Below are 12,340 nucleotides of genomic sequence, written 5' to 3' on the forward strand. Positions count from 1 at the left end.
ATTTACATGCTTTGTCTGGACAAACTGAGCTGAAATCTGCTTATTAAAATCTTCACTTCAGTTCTGCTGAAGGTAAGTAAATCATGAGAGGATTTTCATTTTTGAAAATATATATAATTATTTTAATTTTTTTTGCCATAATCGTGCAACCCTACGATGATCTGCACTGTTTGCTGCAAATATGCAAGGTGAAAAACAGCTAAATAATTCCTAAGTTGTGGGTACAACAAAATGTATATATTTTTTAGTATGAACAGTGTAACTGCCCCACTATTGTCACCAAATGGCATTGCAAAAATAATGAGGTTTCCTGAACATATCCCCTGTCTGCCATTTGTCTTTAGTGCAGATAGTGGCAAACTTGACAAATGTGGCAAAAAGTGAATTTTGGACCCTGCTCACCAGTCAAGTTTTATTCAAACTTGTCAGTTAAAATTCACTCTCACTTGCTAAATTTGTACAGTTGGCCATGCTCACAGTGCACTAAAAGCTCCTTAGTATTCATCAAGAACAAGACTGGCACCACAGGGCAGGAGACCTGTCAATGTCAATGTATGGAAAACCCACTCTCAACTTGGCACAATGGCGTTTCACTGTGTTTCACTTTTTACTTTGGCACAACCACCGACTTGTTCAGAACTGCAGGAAACAGAACATGATAATATTCCTCCTGAACTGATCCTTGTAAATGTTTGTTTTGTACGCCACAGAGTGCTAGACTGTGCAGCAGGAGGGCATGAAGATTTTAGTTATATGTAATGTCATGGGTAAGACATGGTGTCACGCCAGACATAAAAGGGAATTATGCCTGCGTGATATGTGTCTGTGGAACAGACTGATCAAAAGAAGGAAGACAAAAGTGTTTTACTGGTAGTCCTCCCACTGGGCTACATTTTGCTCAGATATCTTTACAGATAATGTGCTGAAACATGTAGCCTCGCAGTGTTGGGTAGAGAGCAAACTTAATGTTTCCTCTGTATGAAACAAAACTTTGTCAGTTGGTTTATTGGGAGATATGAATCTGTGGAGCACAATCATTAAGAGTCTGATGTTTCTCTGAATCTCAGCGGAAATCAAAGGTCTGAGATAATGGCCAGGCTCTCTCTTCCTGATGTGCTGAACACTAGTATATGTTGTAATGTGGTGTGCTGCTGGGAAGTAATGACTTTCTGTTTAGTGTAACTTAAAAAAAAATATATATATATTATATATAAGAAAAATATGTTTTCTGTTTCATTGTAGTTTGCATTATAAGGCTAAATTTGGTCTGTTCTGTAAATGCCTGCATTTGAGGATAAGACTTGAATTTCTATCTAGAAACGTGCCCTTTGAGCTTTTTTGTTTTCCGCTAATTTTTCTATTAATAAAGTTAAATGTATTATTAGCACTATATACTAAACTCAGTATGTCATTGCCATCTGTCATTTGATGACCTTTGTATGACCTTTAATATGTAGAAGACAATGTCTGAACACAGAATTAAAAGTGATAGTTCACCTAGAAATGAAAATTCTGTCTTTGTTTACTCACCATCATGCCGCTCCAAACCTTTCTTTCTTCCGTGGAACTCAGGAGGAGATATTTAGCTAAATGTTCAAGCTGCTCTGTCCCTGGTCACATTTCACATTCATGAAAGTACAACGTACAGTTAAAGTGAATTGTGACCTGGTACAGAGCAGCTCGGACATTTTGTTAAATATTTCCTTTTTTGTTCTAAGGAAAAAAGTAAGTCATATGGGTTTAGAATGACATGAGTGTAAGTAAATTACAGAATTTTCATTTTTGGGTGAACTACCCCCCTTTAAATGCTGATTAATTATGTGCATTTTAAGTTGCATCAGTGAGATCAAATTTCATGAGCACCCTTCTTTCCACTTTCTCATCTGTTGTAGGTGATCTACAACTCTTTTGGTGGCACATCCAAAGGGCTACACTTCAACTACCTGATTGTCGGGCTAGTTCTATTAACAAGAGGACGTGATGAAGAGAAAGCCAAATGTAAGTGTACAGAGGGGCTTTGACTACAGTGCACACATCTGCACCTAAAACAGCTGTAAAATCTATTTATTGGACATACATTAGGGCTGCAAAATATTGAAGAAAAATGTGATATGCGATAACTTGTTAAATAATGCAATATACGATATGATAAATCTAAGTATTTTAAACCACTTTAAATTATATAACAAACATACATTTTTCTTGTTCTTTCGGGGAAAAGAAGCATCTTCATCTACAACCTCTGAAAGTGAACAGCAATTTTATACTGTAGCATTAGATAAAAAGTAATGTCAACAATCTGAAAATGATATCTTTGACTTCAATGTAAACAAAAACATAAAACATAATTTAAATAATCACCAACTCACAGGTAAAATCTTTCCTTTGGGGATTCTTTTCTTGAACACAACTGATACAAATCGTGCTTTGACTTTTGGTGACTGAAAGGTTTGTAGTGTTTCCTCTTTGCGTTGCCACCCGCGATTTACATGTTTTACATGTCACTTAAGTCAGCATTTGGTAATCTCTTTTAAAGCAAAAATACTGCCATGTAATTGAGGTGCTTCTTCGTTTTGGCACTAAATCATGAGCAGCTGCTGCGTGGGACTTGTGCTAAGTTTTTAGACTACCAGTTCGCGATGAGCGAATCATGACGGCTTGTTGATCGTCTCACAAATGACGTCATCTGAGCGTGCACAAACATACCCAAACCCCAAGTAACAGACGCATGCCCAGTCTATTCTCTGTTATCATTTAGTTATCTCAAGTTTTGCATATTGCAAAATACAGTGCAACCCCAGCATACATTTAGCATACTTGCACATTTTTGCATTGTTTTGCAAATTGATTTCTCTACCTGTTTGTTTAATAAATTCTGTGCATTAGGCTGTATAGATTAATTACTCTCTTTTTATTTGCTTCATTCTAAGAAGTTCAAGTTAAGCATCAGCTCTAAAATATCCTTTGCCAGCCTTATGTGTGTGTTTTGCGTGTCACAGCAGGTACCCGACTAATTCCATTACAAATAACAATCTAGGAAACAAGCACACCTCAGGCTCAACATATTCAATAATCTGCTATTATTTCGCTTTGTTTTGTGCTGTTCGCCCTACGTTTGGTCTCTTCTTGTGATTGATCGTAATGTTATCTGATTGGGTATGCACATTGCATTTACGTTTGGCCACATAAATGTGTCTCTGTAAAATGATTATAAATCAATCAACTATTCCCACTCAAATTGCAAATATAACAGTTCACTTCCTTGTTGATACAATTTATTTCTAAAATTGTTTCTACGTTTGTGGTCAAAAATGCACATGTGGATTGCAGTCCTTCTAAACCTCCATATGCTGACATAGTCCTGTTTGGAAGGAGTAAGATTACGTATGTGGCCTGAAGAACCAGATGCATTGACAATTCAGATCACCTTTTGAATGATCACATTGCTATCATTCAAGAGGTGAATCCCAGCTGTGGTCTTTTCATGATCAGACAGCTATCTGATAAGTATAAATTCACAAAAAAAAGGTTTCTCCCAGCCGCATACACACCCCACTCTCCGTAGGTTCACAGTCTGATATTACCTGTCGATGTACTCTCTGTGCTCGTGTGTCACTCTCTCACTAGTCTCTGACAGCCATGACTGATGTGAGGGTGCAAGACGCATTGCCTGCGAGACTCTGATAACAAGAGAGAGAGAGAGAGAGAGAGAGAGAGTGTGTGTGTGTGTGTGTGTGTGTGTTAACCATCATGTCCTCTGTATCCACAGACATCTTTAGCTTGTTTGCCAGTGATTCAGGCACCTATATTGTCCGGGATGATGTGGAGAACATGCTGCGTTCAGTGGATGGGGAAGTCCCGCCTTCTCTTAGGAAGTGCTTCACTGAGGTCAGTGCAGTAAATTCACCTGTGTGATTCACCTCAGTCTCACCTATTTATCAATAATGACTTCTCAGACTAAACGTCAGGTCATCCATTCACAGAGAGTATTCAAAAGAGGGGAGAGATTCTAATCAATTGACTAATGGGAAATTACGATTTTAATTTCTAATTTTTAAATTCCCTGTTCTCTGAAAAAACAGCTTTTTTAATGATAACCAGGAGGTTTATACAGTGTCATCAAAAATAAACATTTAGCAGTCGCACGTCTCTGAAATGTATAAACTGCAAGTTAGGTTCTTTAAATGCAGAACAGTAAACTACAGGATTGGGATCGATGCCTTTTTCACGCATCGATAATCAGAAAATGTTTCCGATTATATCAGCATTTGTTTTTTATACATAAATTGGGCTACACTTTGCGCAATAGTTTTTGTCTCTTCATACATTTTTCTCAACGCAACTTTGGTAAAGTGTGAGCAACAGGGTAACTTAAAGGAATATTACGAGTTCAGTACAAGTTAAGCTCAATAGACAGCATTTGTGGCATAATGTTGATTACCACAAAAATATATTTCGTCTCATCCCTCCTTTAAAAAAATAAAAATCGAGGTTACAGTGAGGCACTTACAATGGAAGTGAATGGGCCATATTTTCGAAGGGTTTAAAGGCAGAAAAGTGATGCTTATAATTTTATAAAAGCGCTTACATTAATTCTTCTGTTTAAACTCATGTATTATTTGAGCTGTCATCATGTCTATTGAAGTGTACATACATACAGAGAAATTGCATAATAAATGTCACAATTTGTAATCGTTCAGTAAAAAAACATTGTAACTTTTAGGGCTTTTCACAATTGAAAAATTAACCCTGGGTTATTCTAAACCCCGGGTAAACGGAATCCTGGGTTACCTGTTTCATGTTTCACACTGTTCATACTTTACCCTGGATTAATAATTAATCCTGGGTATTCATGTTCCAATGTATCACACTGTACATTCGTAAACCCCAGGTTAACAACTAACAACTAAGGCTAAACAACTTTCTAAAACATTCTAACACCACATCGTTTCACACTGTATACCTCTGGCACCGCAATACAGGGTTAACCCCCTTTCAAAATGACAAGTGTGAAACGTTGCTTTACCCGGGGTTAAAAGCAGGGTTTAGAATGAAGATAATCCGGGGTTAAGCGCATTGTGAAAAGCCCTTTTGTGTGTATGGTGACTGGATTCACAACTTTGGACTGCCACCTGCACTGCATCAACACGTCCTGTGTGATACCTGTGCGACCGGCATCTCCCCCTTGTGGGCTTCCAAAGCTATTACACCAGACTACATTAAACAGAAGGCCAACTGACCTTTAAGTGGAAAGCACACAAATTAGGCTTCTAAATTAAATGTTGGCTAATGTTACTCTGGTGGCCAAAAGTTTGGAATAATGTACAGATTTAGCTGTTTCTGAAGGAAATTGGTACTTTAATTCACCAAAGTGGCATTCAACTGATCACAAAGTATAGTCAGGACATTACTGATGTAAAAAACAGCACCAAATCTAGACAGGCCCCATTTCCAGCAGCCATCACTCCAATACCTTATCCTTGAGTAATCATGCTAAATTGCTAATTTGGCTAATTTAGAAAATCACTGGCAATTATATCAAACACAGTTGAAAGCTATTTGGTTCGTTAAATTAAGCTTAACACTGTCTTTGTGTTTGTTTTTGAGTTGCCACAGTGTGCAATAGACTGGCATGTCTTAAGGTCAATATTAGGTCATAAATGGCAAAAAAGAAACCGCTTTCTCTAGAAACCTGTCAGTCAATCATTGTTTTGAGGAATGAAGGATATACAATGTTTGAAATTGCCCAAAAACTGAAGATTTCATACAAAGGTGTACACTACAGTCTTCAAAGACAAAGGACAACTGGCTCTAACAAGGACAGAAAGAGATGTGAAAGGCCCAGATATACAACTAAACAAGAGGATAAGTACATCAGAGACTCTAGTTTGAGAAACAGATGCCTCACATGTCCTCAGCTGACAGCTTCATTGAATTCTACCCGCTCAACACCAGTTTCATGTACAACAGTAAAGAGAAGACTCAGGGGTACAGACCTTATCGGAAGAATTGCGAAGAAAAAGTCACTTTTGAAACAGAAAAACAAAAAGAAAAGGTTAGAGTGGGCAAAGAAACACAGACATTGGACAACAGATAATTGGAAAAGAGTGTTATGGATCTTAACCCCATTGAGCTTTTGTGGGATCAGCTAGACTGTAAGGTGTGTGAGAAGTGCCCGACAAGACAGCCACATCTATGGCAAGTGCTACAGGAAGTGTGGGGTGAAATGTCACCTGAGTATCTGGACAAACTGACAGCTAGAATGCCAAGGATCTGCAAAGCTGTCATTGCTGCATGTGGAGGATTTTTTGATGAAAACTCTTTGAAGTAGTTTAAGAAGTTCTGAATTTTCCCCCCCAAATTTAATAGTAATTTTTCACGTTATTAATGTCCTGACTATACATTGTGATCAGTTGAATGCCACTTTGGTGAATAAAAGTACCAATTTCTTTCCATAAGAGCAAAATCTGTACATTATTCTAAACTTTTGGCCACCAGTGTATATCGATGCTTTAAAAATGTATCGCGAAAATAACGTGCCGATCAATAATCGATACATTGACATATTGTGACATTCCTAATAAGCTAACTTATGCACCTTTTTCACAACATTGTGCTGGCTCCTGATGCCTGGAACTATTCCATTTAAAAACGGTAGTTCTGGACAGGAACAAACGTATCTGCACCTTAAGCCTGCTGGTCTCGAACCAGTAATCAGTAACCATTAACGTCAGAAGGAGGCCAGATAGATTGCTCCCATTTTGTTAACAAAAGTCTGTCGACACCCAATGTGGTGCCTTGCTGCGTACACCCTGTTCCTATTTTTATCATGATGCACAGCTGCTTTATTTCTCCCTTTATTTTGTCTTAAATTATTTTATTTATAAATGTAAAATTAAAGTAAACTAAAATTAGTATAAGTTTATAAATTAAATTAATAGTGAATTGATTGCTATTAATTTTATTTATGTATTTAAATAACATTTGACTGTGACATAAAAGCTTGTGATAGCATAAAGAGTCTGAATTAAATTATTTTGGATATAAAAAAGTACTTAGTTAGACTCGTATACAAAGAGCACAGTGTGGTTTTTTTTTTGTGTGAAGGCTATTTAGTAACAAAGGCAGTTATGTCATTGTACGGCTCTTAATTCAATGAAAACGCAGGCCAGTTCTGAAAGAGGTGTGCAGATCCTCTGCTAGATCCAGCACCATTTCGGTGATTGAAAGGGGTATTACAGAGAAAGTGTAGAGTTTTACTGCAGGGATTAGCTCAATTTGGTATTTGCTCACTGATAAATGGAATACAGGCCTTTTTAATCCTCTCTCTGTCAGGCCTGTTAACACTAAGTCCCTTGGTCTGGCAAAATCTATATAAACAATATCTTTTGAACTGTTTACCCTGTTTAAACTTGTGTTTACTGGCTAGAGCTTCATCTTTGTTATAGCCCCACTCTAATAATAAGCTTAAAAGGTGACAGTGCAAATGTTGCAACTGACAAGGTCACCTAATACAGCTTTGACATACGTTCCCACTTATTTCCCTATTAGCTTGTCTTCTTTTCTGCAGCATCACTTCTTGATTTAAAGAAATCTAGTGCAGCACTGATGGTCCCTTGATAGTGGCTCTAAGACTTTTTACTTATCTCTTTACCCAACCCACTCCCACAAATATATCTGCACACAGCATACTTCAGTTCACATTAATAATGAGAGTACTTCCCCTTCATTGAACAGAGGAAGCAACTAACACGCAGCCCAACTTCTCATTTGTTCACTTCTCTTTTATCACTCTTTAAGCTGGTCATGGGTTCATCAGAAAATATTGTTTATTTATAGTCTTTCTGTCTCTTTCTGTCCAGGGAGAGAAGGTGAATTATGATAAGTTTAAGAGCTGGCTCCTGCAGAATAAAGAGGCTTTCACATTCTCCCGCTGGCTACTGTCAGGAGGCGTGTGTGTCACCTTGACCGATGACAGTGACACACCCACCTTCTACCAAACCCTGGCAGGTGTCACACACTGTAAGTGTCACAGTACTCTCTGAATACACTCTAAACGTGCTCTCAATGCGCTGTCTATTCTCTGGAAAGTCCCTTCATTTTAATTCTCTCTCAGTCCTATTTTAATACTTTCTCAATACTCCCCTGATGATCTCATAATACTCTCTCCATATTCTCTGAATGCTTTCTCAATACTTGCTCTATACTTTTTGAATACGCCCTTGATACCCTCCAAATACTGGGTTTTCTTGATACTCCATTATTTCTCTCTTCTTCCTCAATACTCATTAAAACTCTCTCAATCCCACCCTCTCAATACTCTCGTCATGCCTGTCAATAATCCCTTGATACACTCCTAATAGTCCCTCCATATTCTCTGAATACTGAAAAAGGGAATAATAACAACAATAAAACAGTACTACTAATAATAATACTCTCTCAGTCCTTTTTCTGTACTCTCTGAATTCTCCTTTGAGACATTCCCAGTACTCTTTCAATATTCCATATTCTCTGAATACTCTCAATCCTTCCTCTATATTTTCTGAATATTACCATGATATGCTCCCAATACTCTCTCCATATTCTCTGAATACACTCAATACTCTATATTCTCTGAATGCCCCCTTCCTTGTTCACTGAATACTCTCTCAGTCTGTCCTCCATACTCATTTCATGCCCTCTTAATACTCTCTGAAAACTAGCGCAGTACTTCCTTAGTACTCTCTGAAATCTCCTTCCATACTCTCAGTATGCTCTTAATCCCTCAACAGTACTCTTGGCATTCCCTGTCAATACATATAATACTCTCTCCATACACACCCAATACTCTGTCTGTACTCTCTGAATACTCACTCAATACTTCCTCAGTAGTCTCTGTATTCTCCTTCCATGCTCTCTGAACAGGGCTGTTTCTGAGCATATGGGGGCCCTAAGCGAAATCCTACATGAAGCATCAGTTGAAGCATGATGACGAAAACACTTTGAGCGTGTAGGTGCCTGTCACATCTAGCTACAACTCTCTCCTTGCAGTTACATTCTCCCTTCCCTCTTGGGCCACAAGGGGGCCCCCTATAACTGTCTAATTGTGCCATAACAGCTGCCTGAGTCTTACTAGCAGCTGTTAGTATATTTATAAATAAAATAAAAACATTCCTTACTTTGCAGGGCCCCAAGCGGCCGCTTATAGCTAAAAACAAACCTGTCTATGAATACTCACTCAATACTTCCTCAGTATTCTCTAAATTCTCACTGCATCTCTCTGAACGCTCTCGCAATGCTTCCCCTATACTCTCTAAATACTCACTCTCTCCCTCCTCCATACTCTGTCAATACTCTTAATAGTCTCTGAATATGCGCTCAACACTGAGCTGCTTATTTACAGGAATGCCTATGTTTGTCAGTTTAAAGGTTTATGTTTATTTAAAGTTGTGTTCGAGTGAGAATTGCCTTAAATGGAATTTGTAAGGTTATCATTTAAATGTGCCAGAGAAATTGTTTGTCACTTAAGCTGACAGAAAATGATCTTTGCTGCAGGTTTGTGAACAAGTTGTACATCTCGTTCTGTCCACTTCTTTCTCCCCCTGACAGACAAGAGGCATCAGCAAATCAGCCGGCCTCCCCTCCACCGGGAGAGAGGCATCTGTGTGAGATAATATCGAGTGACAGACAGCACTTCCCACTCAGTGAACACACACATAGTCACCCAGCTATTAAAACAAGACTGACACAGTGGAGGAAATGACTGTGTCCATTCTCCTGTCATCCATGTTCAGAGACCCTGGGCCTGCACAATGACAGAATATCTGAGCACTGGCTCAGAGCTGCTGCGGCTCATCTCGTGGAGACAGTGATTTATTTAGGTGGTGAAGATCTCCCACCCACTCAGTCACTCAGAGCTTTTGTTGGCATGAAATAGTAATTTGGGAAGCCTGTAATGTATTCAGTTCAGGATGTGCTGCACTGCTCAGTTGACTCCCATTCACATGTGACCATGCTGTGACTACCATGATTTTTTCTTAGATTAATGGGTGTTTATTTTTGCCAGTTTCTGCATGTGTTTTTATATATTACTGTTGCAGAATAGAAAGTTAGATTTTTGTGTTTTAAGGTCATCTATATGGTAGTGTACTCCTAAATTTAGACAAAATCAACTTTTAGCAAATATACACATTTAAAATGTATAATCTCTTCTGGGAAAATGGACCATAAATATTGATAAATCTAAGGATGCTACGGTGTGACATTAGATTAACCTCTGAGAAAAAAATCACGGTTAACCGGTTTTACGATTATTTGCGAATGTTTTTATTATGCAACAGCACTGAGGCAAAAAAAGTAATATCACAATTAAATATGGATGCATTTCTTACGGATATACTGTATGGATGCTAAACACAGCCCAACAATAGGAAAACGGATAAATACACAAATCAATCGGAGGTATCACGCTTAATAGCATCCCGGGCAAACTTCATTGTAACTAGAGTAATTGAATTCGCAGGGTGAACCTCGCTGCGCATCAAAGTGCAGAGCGCAACATGTAGCTTGCGGCACGTGTCGGCACGCTTAAACCTTCTGCGACCTTCGTGACATTTTTGTCTTTTTCATTTTTGTTTTTTCGATCATTTTGGCTGCGTTAATGCCAACAGCATAAATTTTGCCAAAGGTGTGTATTTTTGGGGGAATTTTGGTATTTATAATACATCTATAATACACTGTGTACACAAAATAGTTACACTCAGGACCTTAAGGACAAAAATGTCCCCATTGAAATCCATTAAAATGGCAGTATTTGATCCCAGTGCCATTAAAGCATAAAATCATGAGTTCTGTGATATTATGCTTTCATCCTGGAGCCCTGGCTTCAAAATTTTAATTTTTTATATTTTCCACCAGATGGCGCCATTTTTCTCATGTTTAGCCTATGGAGCAAATACATGCTTTTTTCCTATTTTCTGTTTGCTGTATTATAGAGCACTGCAGGCCAATGGAATAAATGATGCAGCTAAAATTGTGTGGGTGTGTTGGTATGGATGTCAGAGTGTGTTTTGTATGTGTGTATTGAGAAGTGTGTGTGTGTGTGTGTGTGTGTGTAAAAAAACAACAGTGGCATTATGTAAACAAACATAATTTAAAGGTTTAAAATCCTGAAAATGAATGAATATTCGGTAGTTATGATCAGGACTGATGTTGGTTAAAAAAATTAACTCATTGAAAGTGGAAAATAATATTAATATATAATATTATTATGGCAGTTTTTTGGCACAGACATTAAATTGACGCACAAGGGTTAAACATTCAGAGAAGTTGTATCTTTCAATTTATCACTACATATAAAAGCAAGCACCAGGGCTAAAACTGTCAAACTCATTGTTTGGTTGTTTGACGGCTAGTGGAACATCCCGTCCCATTTGTAGGATGTGTACCTTAAATTCTGTCTGCATGTTACATCCTTCGTCTTCAGTCAGTCAGCCAAACAGCCGGTTTAAGTTGCTTTTTTGATGGATATGAGTCTGGTAGATCGAACTCCTCTGTTATATTTTGGAGTTCGTGTGTAGCCCCAGTTTCACATGAATTTAAATTTCACGTTCAGTCCACGATACCTGGCCAGGCATCACACGGACACCGTCCGTAACCATAGTAACAGCTACACGAACCAGCCAGGCACAAGTACAAGATATTTTCACATTTAGGCTTACTCTGTTATATTATATTGTATTTTTGTATATATTATATATATTGTATTTTTTCCCCATGTATATAAAACATTTGACTGTTTTGAATCATAGATTCTAAATTCTTACGGTTAAATTACCCTTGACATTTTTAATTGTGGTTAATAGTAAAAATAATTTAATCGCAAAATCCCTAGATGACTCATCTTGCATTCTCTCATTATGTCCAATAAAATACTCTCTAAAATGAGAATGTGCCCCTGCCAGTACCACCTACTTCTGACTAGTTTTAGCAAGCAGCAAATTATGTTCATGGCTGTGACGTAAACTAAAATCTGTGTGCTATTTAAAAAAAAAAAAAAAAAAGGTGTCCAGCCCTAACTTCCTTTTTCGAAAGGAAACACATCAACACAGAAAAGAAAACTACACTTGTGAAGTGATTTCATGGGGTCTTTAAATTGAACCAGGAATTTGGTAACTTTTTCAGTGTTTAAAAGAATCTTGTAAGCTAGACATAATTTTTATCCGCCATGGTCAAACGTTTGAATCGATGATGCCCAAAGAGCCTAGGTTTCGAAATGAGTTCTGGGCAGGAACAAACCAATATCTACAGGCCTGTTCTGTTTGTGATTTAGAACTGTAGCCTATAGATTGTTTAAAACAGC

General features: G+C 37.9%; 1 protein-coding gene across 2 annotated transcripts in view; it reads left to right on the top strand.

The window, feature by feature from the left end:
• LOC127429469 (ubiquitin carboxyl-terminal hydrolase 32-like) overlaps positions 1-12,340 on the top strand; it is a 101,469-nt gene that overhangs the window by 37,201 nt on the left and 51,928 nt on the right. For both annotated transcript variants that reach the window (XM_051678471.1, XM_051678472.1), the window contains exons 3-5: positions 1,893-1,998; positions 3,770-3,888; positions 7,863-8,022. In XM_051678471.1, coding sequence (XP_051534431.1) covers positions 1,893-1,998; positions 3,770-3,888; positions 7,863-8,022 — 385 coding nt within the window. The remainder of the gene's footprint in view (positions 1-1,892; positions 1,999-3,769; positions 3,889-7,862; positions 8,023-12,340) is intronic.

The sequence above is a fragment of the Myxocyprinus asiaticus genome, chromosome 39 (assembly GCF_019703515.2).
Source record: "Myxocyprinus asiaticus isolate MX2 ecotype Aquarium Trade chromosome 39, UBuf_Myxa_2, whole genome shotgun sequence".
NCBI classification, from domain to species: Eukaryota; Metazoa; Chordata; class Actinopteri; order Cypriniformes; family Catostomidae; genus Myxocyprinus; species Myxocyprinus asiaticus.